Source organism: Oncorhynchus masou, chromosome 27, assembly GCF_036934945.1.
Source record: "Oncorhynchus masou masou isolate Uvic2021 chromosome 27, UVic_Omas_1.1, whole genome shotgun sequence".
NCBI classification, from domain to species: domain Eukaryota; kingdom Metazoa; phylum Chordata; class Actinopteri; order Salmoniformes; family Salmonidae; genus Oncorhynchus; species Oncorhynchus masou.
In genome coordinates, this window is record NC_088238.1 from 40,186,355 (window position 1) to 40,207,412 (window position 21,058).

A 21,058-nucleotide genomic window follows, 5' to 3' on the forward strand; every position below is an offset into this window, starting at 1 on the left:
TACCGGTTAGCATATATTGTATTATCAAATTATGTGCACGCAATTCAGCACAATTTCCAACATATCATGCAGTGTATCTAGGGCCAGGAGCTTTTCCCAACCTAGATGACATGACCATAAAAACGAACTTTGGGCCCTATAGTACAGTAATATCTTAATACTGTAGCTCGGGCCCCCAAAAATGTTCTCGGTCAGGTCACGTGGTCACTCAAAACTCCTGGTCTAATAATACTGTATCTGCAGAAAGTCTTGTTGTCCGACACAAAAATCACAAAATCAATGAATTAAAAATAAATAAATTAAAACCAACATTTTTAAAACCGAGCTAAGTCACATGAGTGGGAAATAGAAATAACAATGGCTTCTTTGCATCATCAATTCACTAGAGGGAATGTCTGAAAGTGATAGTTCAGTGATTTTAACATATTTACTAATCCAGGTTTCCTTACCTTGAAAGCGGTCTATGGACAAAATAATTGCCGAACTATCCCTTTAAACTATGTTTTGTAAACCTTCATGACGTCAGATTCAAATAAACAGGCGTGGGTACAGTAAAGGCCTTCATACTGTAACTCTGTGTCTCAATTAACAACCGTCTCTGACAAGTGGAGTTAAATACTTTTTGTGCGTTGCTGATCGATAATGTATCACATAATGTATCACATATATATTTATATACCTTTTATATTAGATTCCCATGAACAGACCTTGGTAAAGTTAGCCTGGCTATAACAGACTGAATGCGGCACTAACTATTGTTGTTCACCTTTCAATCTAGTTTAACCAGGCTATTGGTAAAGGCCTTTAAACCAACCACAGTCTCTTACAAGTTGAGTTAAATACTTTTTGTGCATTGTTGATCGATAATGCAGCTAATGCACCACATATACATTTCCATAGCTTGTATAGCCAGAGTAGAAATTCTTTATATAGACACTGTAGCCTAATGAAAGCCACTCTAGCCATAGGTGAGTTTCCAAAATCCTTTGTAGCTAATGTTGACTGCTATTTCTTTCCCACAACCTTGACAAGAGAGAGAAACAGATATATCAATGTTTTCCAGTTAAGAACGGAATTTGTCAAATTAAGCACTTTGCTGTTCAACAAGTGGTGTGAGTCTGGGTTGTCCAGAGAAACAAAGTACTGTACCATGTTATTAGCTACGGAGGCTTTGGGAAACCAATCCCATAACAAGACTAGATTTTCAATAGTTCACTGTGACAACTCCTCTGTGTGGCAAAGCTGTAAGGTAAGTCAGCACGAGGGTGATATTATTGAGCTTTTGATGAAAATATCATGCCATGCTTCTGCGAGTGTGTTTCATTGTCACTGTGTCACCCCACTCTCAAACACAAAATGACAAGTCTAAGTGACATATCTCTAAACCATCTCCCAATGGTCTCCCATAGCAACCTCAACAAGCGTTCTGGTTTCTCATAGCAACGCCCGCAGCAAAGTCCAGCATCCAACTACGCTTAGGTGTCCAAAACAAATGTGTATATATATTTTTTACATTTGTTTTGGATAGACCTACCTAGTTGTTCCTGCCATAACCAGCACTATAGATGCACTGTTGTGTACAGTTTATCCAACTACACTTCTTTGGTGAGTTCGTCTGTGAACTCAGCCATGATGTCATGCACCCAGATGTCCCTCTCCTCCTGCGAGGTGTCGACCAGGAAGACGGTCAACTTCCTGTCCCAGGGGTGATGCGCTTCCTGTACGGCCTCCAGCTGGGCCACCAACGGCTTCTTCTCTATGTGGTTCCGGAACACGATGGAAGCCTCCTCCGACCACTGCCTCGGCTTCACTCCTATTGGTGGAGTGAGAATGTCACATAGACTTACACCAAAATAATGAATACTGTACATCAGCATTGAATGCTGAAGACTATGAATATTCTAGAAATAAACAAGCTTTATAACAAAAGGCACACGAAAGTACCTTATAATTTCATAAAATGGAAAGGCATTTCTCCAGTCAATGGCCGTGTCCGAAATCTGTGTTGCCTACTACTTACTAAAACTATATAATGTGTACTATTCTTACTACATACTATTTAGAATGTAATGTTACGTAAAAACGTATGTAGTAAGCAACAAATATGAACATACTACTCATCCATAATGAGAAGGCATCATCTATTGCGCAATCGTGCTTGTTCCCCGCCATTCATACATTTCTGTAGAGCGTGTCCCCTATTCTGATTATCAGCTATTGTCAAACACACGTGGGTGTGAAAAGACGATTCTCTTCTTCAATAGTGTGCAGCGAATTTTACAAGATGAAAATCCGACATCTTGGCATTTAAAGCACACAAAATGTTCTAAATTTCACATACTATAAAACTTTCTTATATCCAAACTGCCTACTATTTAGAATGCAACTATGGGTATTCGGACATGACCAATCGTTGCACGTCTATCGTTGCCACCAGAGGCCTCCCTTCTCCAAGGTTTTGAATTAATGGAATTATCAGGACGTTAAGGAGATTAAAGATCCAATGCAAACATTTGCTTTTCTCAATATCAAATAATTTCTGGGTAACAATTAAGTACCTTACTGTGATTGTTTCAATTAAAATTGTAAAGAAGGAACAAAAATAGCCTCTTAGCATTTCTCAAGCAAGAATTGGCTAGGATTGTCAGGGAGTGGGGAGGGAAAATTTCAAAACCAGCTTTTATAGGCAGATAGGTTTGGAACTCTCTTTCTTATTGGTCGATTAACTCATTTACCGCCTGGTAATGTCACCAGGCAGACCAAAACTCCATCCCATCAAAACAGGCTGAAACATCAGTCTTTTAAAACAACTCTTACACTAAAAGAGCATTATCATGAGTTTCACAATTTCACAATATTATTCCAATCTCATAGTATGGAAATATATATAAAATATAGGACAGTCATGTTTTTGACTGCACTGGGCCTTTTAAGGCCCATGTGACACACTACTAAGTGAGGGTAGGGATGCTTTATTTGTGTGTTCACAACAACAACAGCAAATGGAACACATTTTGAGGGACTTAACTATTTTTCTAACGTGTGCCAATACGTGAACCACCTGTTGTAGATTACTTTGCTATGTTGAGGTGAATAGCAAAATCTAAGGTACATAATATGGTTGCCGGGAGGGCAACACTTCCTTAGTTACCTGCGAGTTGTGCAGTGATGCCCTGGAATGGCAACTGTCTGAACTCCTGGATTAGTGGGCGAAGCTGGGTGCAGCTGACCAGCTCGTGTTTACCGTAGTCCAGCTCATAGACAGACACCAGGCCGTTGGTCAACACCCCCTTCACCAGCACACGGTGCCAACTGGGAGGGCACCGAGAGAGGTCAGAGGTTAGAGGTCAACTAATCATGTTCATTCAAGTTAATTCTTAGCCCGGGGGGGCCAAACAAACTAGATGGCTAATCAAATTATTGAATGCAGTCAGACTATCCTACTAGAAGCTCTACCCAAATCCCTCATACACACTTGAAATATATAGTGCCCACACATACTCCCAAGACACATTCCCACCCACTCCTCCCTCTTCTCACTTGTTCTCCACCTTAGCAGCGTATATCTGATTCTTCTCCACTTTGAGAGGCTTCTCCTCTGTTTTATTATAGTACAGGATCATCTCTCCCATCAGAACTACCAGCTTGTACATGTCTCTCCAGGGTTGCAGTACGAAGTGACCCGGGTGGCAGGCCACAGACACATAGATATCCATGTTGTGACCTGCAGCAGAGGCATAGATACGGAGAGTTTGGACAGTAAGGTTTCAGCACTATGACGCATAGATTGTTTTGCGGCATCAATCTTTTTAAATCAACGAACGGGAACAACAGACGACAAGGTTGGAAACAGCTTTGCACAAAACACAAGTACTTTCATTTTCAGATAAAAAAATAAACATTATGAAGCATGTAAATATGTGTCTCTGACCTGCAGGAGGGAGGTCCAGCAGAGGGGGTAGCTTAATAGGGGCGGTGGTTGAGGGAGGTGGGGGAGTTCCAGGAGGAGTGCCTGTACCCCCCGTTGGCCTGGGTCCCGAGCCAGAGTGGGCGCGTCGTAGCTGGGGCTTGGTCCCATTGGAGCTGGGAGTGGTTGTGGTTGTGGAGGTGAGGGTGGCAGTGGAGTTACAGATGGAGGTCTTGGAAGGGCTGTGATAACACAACATCTACTTTATTGTCAATTGTCACTAAAATGTGTATTTTCCCATTATCCAAACCCCACGAGAGTCCAGCACAATGGCAGGAGACTCCACACTTTAGGAACTAGGAATAGACTGTTTTTGGAATCAACTCCTAGCCCTACCTGTGGCTGCTTAGGAAGACGTCTCCTTGGTGTTTGAAGAGGTCAGAGGCGGCCATTTGGCGGTTGAGGCTTCTCGTGGGGTCGTGGAAGTTCTTGTCGGTGAACAGGTAGACATGGACTACGCTGCGCTTGGTCTTGTCCAGCTTAGCGATCTGTGGAGGGATAGAGGGAGGGGGTGGAGAGAGAGAGAATTCAGAGGATTTCAGCTGTAACCCTTTCCTGCAGTCAATGACCAAAAGCACCCCTCTGGCCTCATGGGTGGAATGTTATTCATATTTTTCATAATTAATCAAGAATATTAATAAATAATGACGAAAATCCTGTATTTCAATGTCAAACCATTTTGTTATATTTCAGTCTTCTTTAATGTATATAAAGTGTAATATTGGGATGCAAAATCAAAATTGAATACCTTTCAACTCTATATCTGACATGGTACAGGTGTCTTCTTTTTTAAGCCCATAACCATGTGTGTGAGGTGTATACATTTGTCTCAAAATAGATTTGTTTAAGACTACCAAGAATCACTCTGTGTGACCCTGTATTAGCCCACTGCAGTAAAAGGTAACTTTAACAAGAAATTATGAAATGGTCACTGGTGGAGTAAAAAAAAAAACAATGACTACAGTTGAAGTCAGAAGTTTACATACACTTAGGTTGGAGTCATTAAAACTCGTGTTTCATTTTTGGAAGAAAAACGTTCCCGTTTTAAACAAGATATTTTGTCACAAAAAGATGCTCGACTATGCATATAATTGCTACTGTTCGAAAGAAAACACTCTGACGTGTCCAGAAATACAAATATCTTCTATGTGCGTGCCCTTTAACGTGAGCTTCAGGCAAAACCAAGATGACTTGGCATCCAGGAAATGACAAGGATTTTTGAGGCTCTGTCTTTCATGATCTCCTTATATGGCTGTGAACGCAAGAGGAATGAGTTGCCCTTTCTGTCGTTTCCCCAAGGTGTCTGCAGCATTGTGACGTATTTGTAGGCAGATCGTTGGAAGATTGACCATAAGAGACCACATTTACCACGTGTCCGCCCGGTGTCCTGCGCCGAAATTGGTGCGCAAAAGTCACCTGCCAGTATTTTTCCATGGGGCACAGAGAGAGAAGCAAGCTTCCACGAACTGCATGTCAATGAAGAGATATGTGAAAAAACACCTTGAGGATTGATTCCAAACAACGTTTGCTATGTTTCGGTCGATATTATGTAGTTAATCCGGAAAAAGTTTCACGTTGTAGGTGACTGCATTTTCGGTTCGTTTTGGTAGCCAGGCGCAATGTAGAAAACGGAACGATTTCTCCTACACACAGACACTTTCAGGAAACACTGCGCATTTGGTATGTGGCTGGGAGTCTCCTCATTGAAAACATCAGAAGCTCTTCAAAGGTAAATGATTTTATTTATTTGGTTATCTGGCTTTTGTGAAAATGTTGCGTGCTACATGCTACACAAAATGCTATGCTAGCTTTGCATACTCTTACACAAATTAGTCAATTTCTATGGTTCAAAAGCATATTTTGAAAATCTGAGATGACAGTGTTGTTAAGAAAAGGCTAAGCTTGAGAGCAAACGCATTATTTTAATTTTATTTGCGATTTTCAGAAATCGTTAACGTTGCGTTATGCTAATGAGCCTGAGGCTTAGTCACAATCCCGGATCCGGGATGGGGAGTTTCAAGAGTTAACAAACTATAGTTTTGGCAAGTCGGTTTGGGACATCTACAGATAATTTCACTTATAATTCACAGTATCACAATTCCAGTGGGTCAGAAGTTTACATACACTAAGTTGACTGTGCCTTTAAACAACTTGGAAAATTCCAGAAAATGATGTCATAGCTTTAGAAACTTCTGATTGACATAATTTGAGTCAATTGGAGGTATACCTGTGGATGTATTTCAAGGCACACCTTCAAAGTCAGTGCCTCTTTGCTTGACATCATGGGAAAATCAAAAAACAATCAGCCAAGAACTCAGAAAAAAAATGTGTAGACCTCCACAAGTCTGGTTCATCTTTGGGAACAATTTCCAAACGCCTGAAGGTGCCACATTCATCTGTACAAACAATAGTACGCAAGTATAAACACCATGGGACCACGCAGCCGTCATACCGCTCAGGAAGGAGATGCGTTCTGTCTCCTAGAGATTAAGGCACTTTGGTGTGAAAAGTGCAAATCAATCCCAGAACAACAACAAAGGACCATGTGAAGATGCTGCAGGAAACAGGTACAAAAGTATCTATATTCACAGTAAAACGAGTCCTATATCGACATTACCTGAAAGGCTGTGCAGCAAGGAAGAAGCCACTGCTCCAAAACCGCCATAAAAAAGCCCGACTACGGTTTGCAACTGCACATGGGGACAAAGATCGTACTTTTTGGAGAAATGTATTCTGGTCTGATGAAACAAAAATAGAACTGTTTGGCCATAATGACCATTGTTATGTTTGGAGGAAAAAGGGGGAGGCTTGCAAGCCGAAGAACACCATCCCAACCGTGAAGCACGGGGGTGGGAGCATCATGTTGTGGGGGTGCTTTGCTGCAGGAGGGACTGATGCACTTCACAAAATAGATGGCATCATGAGGGTGGAAAATTACGTGGATATATTGAAGCAACATCTCAAGCCGTCAGTCAGGAAGTTAGAGCTTGGTCGCAAATGGGTCTTCCAAATGGACAATGACCCCAAGCATACTTCCAAAGTTGTGGCTTAAGGACAGCAAAGTCAAGGTATTGGAGTGGCCATCACAAAGCCTTGACCTCCATTCGATGTGTGGGCAGAACTGAAAAAGCGTGTGCGAGCAAGGAGGCCTACAAACCTGACTCAGTTACACCAGCTCTGTCAGGAGGAATGGGCCAAAATTCACCCAACATATTGTGGGAAGCTTGTGGAAGGCTACCTGAAACATTTGACCCAAGTTAAACAATTTAAAGGCAATGCTACCAAATAATAATTGAGTGTATGTGAACTTCTGACCCTCTGGGGATGTGATGAAAGAAATAAAAGCTGAAATAAATCTCTCTACTATTATTCAGACATTTCACATTATTAAAATAAAGTGGTGATCCTAACTGACCTAAGACAGGGAATTTTTACTAGGATTAAATGTCAGGGATTGTGAAAAACTGAGTTTAAATGTATTTGGTTAAGGTGTATGTAAACTTCCGACCTCAACTGTATATCATGTGTCTCAGTGCAGATTTACAACGTTGTGTTTGTGTATGCATATGTGTATTTGTGTGCGTTCATGTACCTTCATACTACAGTCTGTAGAGTTGAGCACGGCGTCTCGGAGCCACTGAACAGCGTCTGGGGTCCAAGAGCCCACACCACTAACAGCCAGGTCAGCCAGACAGCACTTCACTGCCTAGAGAGAGACTACTGCACATCAGACTACATTACCCAGACAACACTTCACTGCCAAGAGAGAGGGCGTGGTCGAGCGGATCACTTTAGTCAAGTCGATGACCATCGTTGGTCACCGCCTTTCAAAATATTTTCATTATGGTTTAAAAAAAGAAAAAAAGATCAAAAGTTCATGCAGTTTTTGATGAAGTTGCCTTCAAGTTGCTGCAGTTGCTTTTCACCAACTGCACCATGCAGACATCACTTGCATTGTGGGAGGCTCTATTTCAGGGTTCCCCAACTGGAGGCCCGCGGGTGGTTTTATTTGTCCCCCCCCAAGTTCTGAGCAAAAAAAAGTCATTTATATGCATATTGTTTGTATTTTCATTGTTGGACATTACCATTCACATCATATCAGTTTACCAGGATGTCAGACTATCTGAATACCTACAGGCCTTTGTTTCAAAGCAAAACCCTCAGGATGCACGCTCATAACAAACCACACACACACACACCATCCCCCGTCCCACACATCATCTCTACTCTGTCCTCTCATGTGCTGACCTGTGGTGGAATAGCAATCAGGTCATGTAGGAAAGGGGATGGGACTTCCCTCAGTTCAAACACCTCCACCGAAGCCTGGACCCCCAAGTCTATGAAAAGGATGTCTAGGACTCTGCTGCCATGGAGATTGGTTATCTGTAGGAAAGCAGCGAGAGAGGTCATGAGTCTGGGGTATCTCTGTACACAATGAGTTCAGCTCAGTTCATTTTTTTTTTTACCTGGATAGTCCATTCAGCAAAAATTATCACAGTTTTCCAGGGTGTCCTGGGATGGATAAAATAATTCAAATGATATAATAAGATAAGTGAGGTTCACTCTCAAAGATAGGACACTCCTATGATCAGAGTGGATAAAGGACTGTCACTTTTTTTCAATTCTGGACCAAAGTGTAGACATCCTTCCTATTTGGCAGCAGCTAGCAAAACGTATCTATCTGCCTCTGCCACATCAGCTATACAGTATTGACTCTGAGGTAACAGTATCCATCTCACCTCCACGCGAGACCATTTGCCTTTGTAGCGAGCCAGACAGCCTTTACCACAGAACGGTCTGGACACCAGGAACTCTGATGTCACCTGCCACACAGAAGAGATTATACCATCAATATAGAGCAGGATTATGTCATCAACGTGAGACAGACACAGGGAAAAAGAAACAAGAGGCCTATGGTGACTGTCACAGTCAATAAAAACTAAAAACTAACAACAATACATCAAGATAATAACAAAATACCAGATACATGTAACATTATGTAGCCTGCCCTTGTGCTATGTATATATATGTATTGTATGCATATGAAATAATCTGAACAATTTGACAGGTTTTAATTCATTATAACGGCGGGCCTACGCTAGGTAGTAGTAGTATGTGGCCAGTAGGTCAGTCCCAGTAGGTCAGTCCCAGTGTCATGTGATCAGATTAAGTGGCCTGTGTCTTAACCCCAGATTATGTTCCTTAATCTCAATCTGGAAACAACTATCTGCCACTATGCCTCCATAGAGTATAAGGATGAGTGACAAAGGCTCTACCACACGCGCGGGCACATACATACACAAGGTTGCACACCGCACCCGCACACACACAAACAGGTACCTGTGAGTGGAAGTAAGCCTCGGTCTTCTCCAGTATCTCAGTGAGTTTGGCCAGGCCTCGAGAAGGGAGCTGGCAGTAGATGGTCCCGTCTGAACACACACTTCTCACCGCCACGTTCATATAGGCACTGTTCACCTACAGGGGGGAGAGAGAACCATGTCTGGGTTAGACATGAACCCATTCCGCATATTTAAAAATGTGAAGGTGCAATCTGGCATCTGGGAATCTGTTCCATGGTTCATTAAGGTTTCGAAAATGGCAAGGCTAATATTTAGATATTACCCCAAGATTAAAATAATCATGACTGAAAAACATGGATTAGTACAGTATTGATGAAGGATGCTCAAGAATCTAATTCAACCCACTGACAGCAAATTACAATAACAGTAGCGCACCTGTAGTGGGCTGGCTAGGGTCTTGTCCTGCAGGGCTTTGATACAGGCTGCGTTGATGTTGACATCATCATCCTGCGACGTGTCATACAGGACCACCAATGGGGTCTGCTCTCTCTCCAGGATCTCAGCCAATAGGATCTTTCCGCTAGCCATGGACTCAAACTTCTTCAGAACAGCAGGCTCCTGGCAGAAAGTCTCCAGACCTGGATAAGAAAACAGAGACAGACACTTCATTGAGAAGAAAGAAATCGGGATCCAACCCTCAACCTGTAAACACTATTGTTAAAAATATATATATCTGAAAATTCTAATCAAAACTCACCAGCCAATGTACACTTGGTGGCCTGGAAAGGCAGCTTGAAAAACGTATCATGCAGCTCAAACACTTTGGCCTTACTGATGATTTCCGAAAACCCGTGATCCACATAGTAAACCTACAGATTCGCCAACAGACACAAAAAGTGTGTATGGAAAAAAGCAGAGAGATGCAATTCATTTTCTAAAATGTCAAACCATAAACTCTCATCCTATCCTCAAATCATTAACATGGCACCATAGATGTTTTATAATGACAATGTTTTTCAGTCATGTATCTTTATTCAATTCTATTGACTAAGTTCCAACCAATTGACCTTTGACCTCACCTTGACCTTGTCGGTCATGACCTCTGTGACTTGTGCTCGTAGTATCTCCTCCTCTTCCTCAGCCCTGACGGCTGTCAGCTGACCCGAGGTTGGAGAGGCCAGAGGGGTACGACTGTGGTTGTCTTGGCAACAGTAGAACTCTCTCATCTCATCCTCCAGAGCCTCCTGGGCCTGGGAGTAGCCCTCTCCTATGTACCTGGATCGAGTTAATACACACAGGTATGAGCAGATACACACACACACACACACAGAGAAAGAGGGGAGCGGGGTTAGGAGCGATAAAGAGGAAGAAGAGAGCGAGAGAGAGAGCGAGAGCACAACCACATCTTATGGGACAGCAAAGTAATTTTCATTTATTTTCAGTGCTGTAAGTCCAGCTCCAACAGCACCAAGGGGCTGGTCAACAAACCATGCCCTGTTCATAATGAACTATAACCAAACAACTGGCCCTCAGAGCCAGTACCAATCACCCATAACCAAACAACTGGACCTTGGAGCCAGTACCAATCACCCATAACCAAACAACTGGACCTCGGAGCCAGTACCAATCACTCATAACCAAACAACTGGACCTCAGAGCCAGTACCAATCACCCATAACCAAACAACTGGACCTCGGAGCCAGTACCAATCACCCATAACCAAACAACTGGACCTCGGAGCCAGTACCAATCACCCATAACCAAACAACTGGACCTCAGAGCCAGTACCAAACAACTGGACCTCGGAGCCAGTACCAATCACCCATAACCAAACAAATGGACCCCGGAGCCAGAACTAATCACCCATAACCAAACAACTGGACCTCAGAGCCTGTACCAATCACCCATAACCAAACAACGGGACCTCGGAGCCAGTACCAATCACCCATAACCAAACAACTGGACCTCAGAGCCAGTACCAATCACCCTTAACCAAACAACAGGCCATAACAGCCTGTGCCTATTACAGAGGTTCTTACCGAAGTAGGACTCCGTTGGTATTGGTAGCTTCCACCACCAGCACAGAGGGGTACTCCTCCCTGGGGATGAGGAGAGGAGGTACAGCCTGGGAACTGAGCCTCCTCCCTACCTCCTCTCTGGCCCTGCGCTCCTCCACTGACTCCCTCCTGTTGCAGCGCTCCTCCTCCTTGGTCCTCTTGTACAGGATGGCCCTCTTGGGGTTGTCCGGCATGGGGTAGTCTACGGTGCAGAAGTCGGAGAGCAGCGAGAGATTCTCCAGGACGTGTTCGGGGAGTTTGGTCTTGTACGTGTCCAAGTAGAGTTTGGGTAAGGCGTGGGCCCATAGACCGTTGCTGTATTTCACCAGGAGCTCCCCGAGCTTCTGTTTCAAGTCGGGGGAGAGGGTGGAGGGGGAGGCTGCGTGACTGGGGGAGGTGGAAGGGGGGGTGAGGGGGAGAGGGCTCATGGTGGTGGTAGGGGGCTGGTAGGGGGCTTTGACTGGGGTTTGATGTCCGTGGATGGAGTGAAAGGGGCGGAGGTGGGGGATAGGACTCTGGTAGGGACAGGGGATGGGGTCTGTGTATGTGTTGGTTCTTTAGCTGGGTATAGGAGTAACTCTTTTGGGTTACTGCTGCAAGGTTTCTCTACCTGAAACAGAAGAGAAGGCCAGATCCTTCTTCAGATACACAGAACCAGCCGATCTAAAACACACTCTAAAACAATAGCACAGGAGTAATGAATCGTACAATAGAACATATTTCACTGTATGCTATGCAGCTGTGGGGACCTACAGGCTATTTGACTAAGAGATTATCAACTTTTACAAAAAGGTCTAAAGATGCAAATATTTTTGCTCATGCAAAACAGATGATTGAATTTAGCATACTGCTGAGTACCTAATTAACTATAGGAACATTTATTTACTCAATGCGTCCCTGTACAATATCGGTATTACACTTTTGCAAACACATTTAATTTATTTATCTTCCCTATATTCATATTCAGTAAAATATATGACCTGTAAATAAAGTATCCAATATAACTTACAGTGCATACGTGTGTCCAGTGCTCCAGATCTTTAAGTGCTTCGCTAGGCAGGTCCTGTTTGTACAGTTCTCTGTAGAGCTGGGGTAACTTAGACACCCAGAAGCCATTACTGTATTTGTTCAGCACCTCTCTGAGACGGCCTTGCACCTGCTGGGGGCTGTAGTTCCCGCCAGCAGAGGAGGGGTTGTAGTCCTTGGGGGAGTGCTGTGGCTTGGGCTTCCCAGAGCCAGCACTCTCGTTGAGGTTTGAGGGAGCTGAAGGAGAAAATAAGGGGCGGAAGACATTTTAGAGTCAAGGGGATGTTGGTTAGGCATGGATGTGTATGAACTTCTACAGGTATATCCTGGTTATTGGGGTGATATGTAATAAACAAGTCAAGTGACTCTGTCCTGACCAGGCAACTAGGGCCCAGAGAAAAACTCCTGGACCTAAATAGGTGTTACATTGCGAGAGACTCTTGGTGTATCAAGGTAACACAACAACAACAAAAAGAGTCTGTTTCCTGGAGCCTGTATTTTATTACTACATCATGAGTTTGTAGCCTGAAGCTAAACTCTAGCCTGTAAATGTTCTTGCTTCGAGATGTGTTGCGTTTAAAGGACAGTAATTTAAAGGCCAGGAACCAGAGGAGCTGGGGGCCATGTTAATAACGGTTTGAATAAGGTTCTAGTACCTGGAAAGGCCTCAGATGTAAAGACTCATCTCAGATTTTTTTTAAATTTACCTTTATTTAACTAGGCAAGTCAGTTACAAACAAATTCTTATTTTCAATGACGGCCTAGAAACAGTGGGTTAACTACCTTGTACAGGGGCAGAACGACAGATTTGTACCAGATTTGTACCTTGTCAGCTCGGGGATTTGAACTTTCAACCTATTGGTTATTAGTCCAACGCTCTAACCACTAGGCTACACTGCCGCCCCTGAATGTGGAATTACATCCCTGATTAGAGTACAAGGATGAAAACAGCCATGCTGTGTGCCTTGAAGACCCTTGCTCTTGGACATACACCAAGCCACTTTTACAGAGGCCTACTTACTGTTGCTTTGGGTATTCCTGGATAGGTGAGCGTGCACTTCCTTCTGGAACCGTGATGGAAGTGTCATCCTTTTGTCTGACCTACACAAAAGGAAAAGAGAGAAAATAAAGTGTTGACTTTGAGCCATTCTACTGTATCTAAACTACACACTTATGAACCAATGGAGGAATATCAAACGTATGTGTTGAATTTTTTTGCTTGTTTGTTTCCTGTTTGGAAACAGCATTTCAGTCTGCGTCCCCATTTCTCAACCGAACAGAAACTTTGGTGGAAGAAGCCAGCGAAATCACTCAGTCAACCTAGTCAGTGCTAGACTAGACTATACTCTACAGTATTCTGTACACACTCCATAAACAATACCCCTGTGCTCTAGAGTCTAGGAGCCTGAGATGGAGTCTAGAGTCTAGAGGTCTCCTCATGGAAGTAGAATAATTCCTAGAACGGACCCTATTCAAGTCCATGGGTTGGTGAGCTACAAACACCATTTCTATTGATGGCCTCTCTTGATTACACCATGCTACCCATAATGCTCTCTGATGGGAGTCTCTCCATCCCAGAATGACCTTAGACAATAGGGACATAACATTATGAATACATACGCTTATACAACTGGGTCGCCGGGCAGAACAGTACTGATGCACCATAAACAGGCCATTCTTTGGCTACACAACCCCAGACATACATAATTGGGGCCAATAGTTTGTCATAACCACATTATGTTGCCTGATTGACCAGGAAAGACTCCCCTAGTTGTAGCCTATGAGTTTTTTTCCTAATCAGGAGAGGGCATATGCTCAACACCCCGCTGTATATAAAACTGAGATGCAACTTTGACTGGAATCAACATTAATCTATTAGAAAATAAATATTGTAAACTATGATGGATTGCTATAACTGTTCAATTGTATTAGCCCCAACAGTTAACTCGGAAGTCAGACAAGCTTTTGAGAGTGGCCAAAATGTGATTGACCCCACAAACCCTCACATACCACCAGTGAGTACTTGACAATGGCCAAGCGATCAGTGGCTGCACCACCCAGATTTTTCCTCTAGTTGCAGATAAAAGTGTGTTTGTGTGCATGTGTATCTGCATTCCTGTGTGTGTGCGCACGCCATGCTCTTGTGTGTGTGTGTGTGTGTGTGCGTGCGTGCGTGCTGCTTTGTTTGTGTGCTCCCACGCGCGTCCCTCTGCATTTGATCGGAGGCGTCAGATGAAAGTACCCAGACTGTACGACTACAGATATGCTGATTCATTGGGCTGTTAATCTGTAGTAGAATAGGAGAGGGATTAGCCTGCCTTGTCCCTATGCTTTCAGCCATGTCACTCCGGTCTCCCCTGTGGTCCATTGTCTGGTTAGAGAGCGCCAATGATACACACACACACACACACACACACACACACACACACACACACACACAAAAAAGAGTGAATCGGGGTAAGGTCAGTTGTTTTCATTAGCTAGCTGTTAGCCACATTGTGCTTGAAAAGCGAGAAAGGAGGAGAGAGAGGTGGGAGAGGGAGGGGGTGGGAGAGAGAGAGAGAGGCTGCTGCATCCCTGGTGCTACCGCTGAATAAGCACGGGAGGGAGGGAGGGAAGAGATGGCTGGCCCCACTAAACTAAACCAACCATTGGGTTCCAGCGCCCTTCATTCACGATTCTATTCTCATTCAGGTCATGCACCAAGGAAGAAAGAAAAAAAAGAGGAGAACAGAGGAGGAAAGAAAGAGAAAGAAAGAAACTGAGAGGAGAGTGACTGACAGATAAATAATCCTCGTCTTAGTTCTTTTTGTCCTTTCATTTCCCTGATTCTTAGACCATGGAACAAAATTCCCCCCTCACAGTGATGACGATGCTTCCAACTCAAAGTAATATTTCCTAAACAGAGGAAGAAACTCAAACTATTTACATAACAGCACGGACAACCTAAAGGGACCAAATGAGAAGCCCTCATTTTTGGTTCCGAGAGAGTAATTGTACAGAGACAGCATTTTAAACAACCCCAGAGGAAAGTTATTCACACTACTAGACTCCCAAGGAGAGAAAGGTTTTTTCCCTCCATTATTTTTTATTGAACTAATTTCAGTCATGATTAGAATTAATAGTGTAGTCTAACCAGTCTAGTCTATGGTTTCCACCAATAACCACTCACCTCTCTGAGGGCACAGAGGACTTCCTGGTGGTAGGGGTGTTCTGATGGGTTGGTTTGTTCTGGTTGGAACTCTGATTAGTCTTCCCTTCTGATTGGGTGTCCCTCATGTCCCTCCCCTGTCTAAAGTCATGTTGGCCCCCTGACCGGCCGCCCCCGCCTCCTCCACTTCCTCCTCCTCGCCCTACACCACGACCCCTATGGTCTGGCTGTCTTAGGGATGTTCTGGGCTTGGCTGGGGAGGAGAGAAAGATAGTGATGTCAGGATGATAGGAAATACACACATACATATGTACAGTATATATCCCTCAAAACCACATCTGGACCTGGAAGCCAGCTCCACTGCTTTTCCCCCATTCTGCCCCACCAATCAGGGACTGCTTCAGACCTGGAACACCGGGTGGGTGCAATGAATTGTCAGGTAGAACAAACAAACAAACAAATCAGAGGAATTTGAATTCCTCTGGTATATACTTTACATACACGGATAAGCAATGCACACACACACACACACACACACACACACACACACACACACACACACACACACACACACACACACACACACACACACACACACACACACACACACACACACACACACACACACACACACACACACACACAAACAACACGTCAGTTGGCAAGAGGAGAAATAATACATCTAAACAAGACATTGAAGAAGGGCTGTCTGCTTATCTTTAAGTCACTCATAAAAACAGCCGAGTCACTAATACTGTCACTGTAGATCCCACCATTGTCATCCTTATGCCTTGCTGTGCAGCGAATAGACGACATCATAGAATACATCAAGCATTCTGCTAAACACGTGTATATGACCAATACATTTGATGTGATACCTTCTAGTTCACTCCGTAATAACTTAAAGCAAGGTTGACAAGTCATAAAACCTTCAGTGTGATCGTCATCCAACTGATGACATTGTAGATTTCTAATCTGCTCAATCCCGACATCGTCATATTCTTTTTTTTATTTTTATCCAAGCTCTGATTGGATGCCAGATATTCTACAAAGAATACCCCTGCAGCACTAACATCACACCCATTAACCTAGTTCCGACACCCTATCCAATCCAGAGCCTTCTATTTACATTGTAAAGGCTCTGATCCGATCCAGCCCTAGTATGACATCATCAGCCTGAGCCCCACTCTGGTAATAAATCATCCATATCAGCCCACCCAGCTGACATGACATCACACAACAAACAGCCCAGATCTTACACACCACACCACACCTCTCAGCCTGACTGTCTCCTCCTCCCTCCCTGCTCCTCTGTTCATCCTTTCCGCTCTTCTCTTCCTCCCTTCCACTCCTCTGCAGAACCTAGTACTCACCAAGCCTTGCTATTGCTGAGAATGAGACACCACAGCAGCAACCATCGGCAGCCTCCGTATCCCACCTCCTTCACAGATATAGGCTGTGGCTATAGCTAATTACAGTACGCGCTGGCCTGTCTCAATGCATACCAGTGACCCTCTCCCTCTAGGGACATGCCGTCTGAGGTTAGGTGAGGCGACACCGGTGGTGGCGAGACAAAGACGGCAGACACAGCAGCAGTAGCGGCATCACAGTCCCAGAGTCCCTTGGTTTTCTATTTCAGAAAGGATCAATATTCCTAGCTGTGATGAGCCCCTGTTCAGGAGATATGAAGAGAGAGAGAGAGAGAGAGAGAGAGAGAGAGAGAGAGAAAGAGAGAGACAGAGGAGAGAGAGCGAGAGAGGAGGGAGAGAGAACGCAGGAAGAGAGAGGCTGCTGCGTTGGCATGTGAATCAGCACCTCGTCGTTTGCTTCTAAATCCGCTGTTCGCTGCTGCGATGAGACTACATGAGCTTCTCTCCTCCTCTTCCTCTCTCTGTCCGCTTAGACTCCCTCTCTTTCTCCTTCCCTCTTTCCCCATCTCTCTTTGTCTCTTGCTCTCCCTCCCTCGCTCTCTCCCACCCGCTCTTTCTCTCCCTCCCTCCTTTTTCTTCCTCGCTTGCTCAATCTCCCTTCTCCTCCCCTCTCTCTCCTTTCACATTTCCTGAACGGGGGCTGATCCCAGCTAAGACTATTGATCCAAGCGAGGGTGTCTATACAACGACTGTGTGTGTGTATCAGTACAGCAACTCGGGCGTGTGTATAAAGAGTTTCATTCCAAAACACTATATATCACTCCCAGTTAGGGGGAGTGATGAGCTCTACAGCAGTCTCACAATTCAATCGCTGGTTGAAAACTGTTTTCTGCCCCTCCCAAAAGACAGAATTTGTAGATAATTGGCCCTCTTTCTGGGACTCACTCACAAACAGGACCAAGCCTGGCCTGCTGAGGATTGACGGACTCCATCCTAGCTGGAGGGGTGCTCTCATCTTATCTACCAACATAGACAGGGCTCTAACTCCTCTAGCTCCACAATGAAATAGGGTGCAGGCCAGGCAGCAGGCTGTTAGCCAGCCTGCCAGCATAGTGGAGTCTGTCACTAGCACAGTCAGTGTAGTCAGCTCAGCTATCCCAATTGAGACCGTGTCTGTGCCTCGACCTAGGTTGGGCAAAACTAAACATGGCGGTATTCGCCTTAGCAAGCTCACTAGGATAAAGACCCCCTCCATTCCTGCCATTATTGAAAGAGATCGTGATACCTCACATCTCAAAATAGGGCTACTTAATGTTAGATCCCTTACTTCAAAGGCAGTTATAGTCAATGAACTAATCACGGATCATAATCTTGATGTGATTGGCCTGACTGAGACATGGCTTAAGCCTAATGAATTTACTGTGTTAAAATGAGGCCTCACCTCCTGGTTACACTAGTGACCATATACCCTGTGCATCCCGCAAAGGCGGAGGAGTTGCTAACATTTACGATAGCAAATTTCAATTTGCAAAAAAAAATATGTTTTTGTCTTTTGAGCTTCTAGTCATGAAATCTATGCAGCCTACTCAATCACTTTTTATAGCTTCTGTTTACAGGCCTCCTGGGCCATATACAGCATTCCTCATTAAGTTCCCTGAATTCCTATCGGACCTTGTTGTCATAGCAGATAATATTCAAATTTTTGGTGACTTTAATATTCACATGGAAAAGTCCACAGACCCACTCCAAAAGGCTTTCAGAGCCATCCTCATGGGTTTTTGTGACATCATGACTCAGTGGGTTTGGTCCAACATGTCTCTGGACCTACTCACTGTCATAATCATAATCTGGACCTAGTTTTGTCCATTGGAATAAATGTTGTGGATCTTAATGTTTTTTCTCATAATCCTGGACTATCGAACCACCATTTTATTACGTTTGCAATTGCAACAAATAATCTGCTCAGACCCCAACCAAGGAGCATCAATAGTCGTGCTACAGTGCCTTGCGAAAGTATTCGGCCCCCTTGAACTTTGCGACCTTTTGCCACATTTCAGGCTTCAAACATAAAGATATAAAACTGTATTTTTTTGTGAAGAATCAACAACAAGTGGGACACAATCATGAAGTGGAAAGACATTTATTGGATATTTAAAACGTTTTTAACAAATCAAAAACTGAAAAATTGGGCGTGCAAAATTATTCAGCCCCTTTACTTTCAGTGCAACAAACTCTATCCAGAAGTTCAGTGAGGATCTCTGAATGATCCAATGTTGACCTAAATGACTAATGATGATAAATACAATCCACCTGTGTGTAATCAAGTCTCTGTATAAATGCACCTGCACTGTGATAGTCTCAGAGGTCCGTTAAAAGCGCAGAGAGCATCATGAAGAACAAGGAACACACCAGGCAGGTCCGAGATACTGTTGTGAAGAAGTTTAAAGCCGGATTTGGATACAAAAAGATTTCCCAAGCTTTAAACATCCCAAGGAGCACTGTGCAAGCGATAATATTGAAATGGAAGGAGTATCAGACCACTGCAAATCTACCAAGACCTGGCCGTCTCTCTAAACTTTCAGCTCATACAAGGAGAAGACTGATCAGAGATGCAGCCAAGAGGCCCATGATCACTCTGGATGAACTGCAGAGATCTACAGCTGAGGTGGGAGACTCTGTCCATAGGACAACAATCAGTCGTATATTGCACAAATCTGGCCTTTATGGAAGAGTGGCAAGAAGAAAGCCATTTCTTAAAGATATCCATAAAAGGTGTCGTTTAAAGTTTGCCACAAGCCACCTGGGAGACACACCAAACATGTGGAAGAAGGTGCTCTGGTCAGATGAAACCAAAATGTAACTTTTTGGCAACAATGCAAAACGTTATGTTTGTTGTAAAAGCAACACAGCTCATCACTCTGAACACACCATCCCCACTGTCAAACATGGTGGTGGCAGCATCATGGTTTGGGCCTGCTTTTCTTCAGCAGGGACAGGGAAGATGGTTAAAATTGATGGGAAGATGGATGGAGCCAAATACAGGACAATTCTGGAAGAAAACCTGATGGAGTCTGCAAAAGACCTGAGACTGGGACGGAGATTTGTCTTCCAACAAGACAATGATCCAAAACATAAAGCAAAATCTACAATGGAATGGTTCAAAAATAAACATATCCAGGTGTTAGAATGGCCAAGTCAAAGTCCAGACCTGAATCCAATCGAGAATCTGTGGAAAGAACTGAAAACTGCTGTTCACAAATGCTCTCGAGGAAAAGATCATGATCATTAGAAAGCAAATTACGGACTCCTTTAAATCTGTGTATGCCTCCAAAGCTCAGTTGTCTTGAGTCTGCACAACTCTGCCAGGGCCTAGGATCAAGAGAGACACTCAAGTGTTTTAGTACTATATCTCTTGACACAATGATGAAAATATTCATGGCCTCTAAACCTTCAAGCTACATACTGGACCCTATTCCAACTAAACTACTGAAAGAGCTGCTTCCTGTGCTTGGCCCTCCTATGTTGAACATAATAAATGGCTCTCTATCCACCGGATGTGTACCAAACTCACTAAATGTGGCAGTAATAAACCCTCTCTTGAAAAAGCCAAACTTTGACCAAGAAAATGTAAAAAACGAATCGACATATATCAAATCTTCCATTCCTCTCAAAAATGTTAGAAAGAAATGTATACGAAATGCTTCAGTCTGGTTTTAGACCCCATCATAGCACTGAGACTGCACTTGTGAAGGTGGTAAATTACCTATTAATAGCATCAGACCGAGGCTCTGCATCTGTCCTCGTGCTCCTAGACCTAAGTGCTGCTTTTGATACCATCGATCACCACATTCTGTTGGAGAGATTGGAAACCCAAATTGGTCTACACGGACAAGTTCTGGCCTGGTTTGGATCTTATCTGTCGGAAAGATATCAGTTTGTCTCTGTGAATGGTTTGTCCTCTGACAAATCAACTGTAAATGTCGGTGGACCACTATGGGTTTCACTATATATTTTACCTCTCGGAGATGTCATTCGAAAACATAATGTTAACTTTCACTGCTATTTGGATGACACACAGCTGTACATTTCAATGAAACATGGTGAAGCCCCCAAATTGCCATCGCTAGAAGCCTGTGATTCAGACATAAGGAAGTGGATGGCTGCAAACTTTCTACTTTTAAACTCGG

General features: G+C 43.8%; 1 protein-coding gene across 1 annotated transcript in view; it reads right to left on the bottom strand.

Annotated features, from left to right (window-relative positions):
• The window catches only part of LOC135516138 (tudor domain-containing protein 7B-like), a 28,367-nt gene continuing 7,309 nt past the window's right edge, over nt 1–21,058 (bottom strand). The window contains 17 exon segments of the mRNA XM_064940207.1: nt 1–1,813; nt 3,152–3,312; nt 3,541–3,724; nt 3,932–4,149; nt 4,304–4,455; nt 7,560–7,673; nt 8,216–8,350; nt 8,707–8,790; nt 9,308–9,442; nt 9,703–9,905; nt 10,025–10,136; nt 10,347–10,542; nt 11,307–11,809; nt 11,812–11,934; nt 12,334–12,587; nt 13,372–13,451; nt 15,523–15,754. Of these exon segments, the coding sequence (XP_064796279.1) occupies nt 1,593–1,813; nt 3,152–3,312; nt 3,541–3,724; nt 3,932–4,149; nt 4,304–4,455; nt 7,560–7,673; nt 8,216–8,350; nt 8,707–8,790; nt 9,308–9,442; nt 9,703–9,905; nt 10,025–10,136; nt 10,347–10,542; nt 11,307–11,809; nt 11,812–11,934; nt 12,334–12,587; nt 13,372–13,451; nt 15,523–15,754 (3,107 nt within the window). The 3' untranslated portion in view covers nt 1–1,592.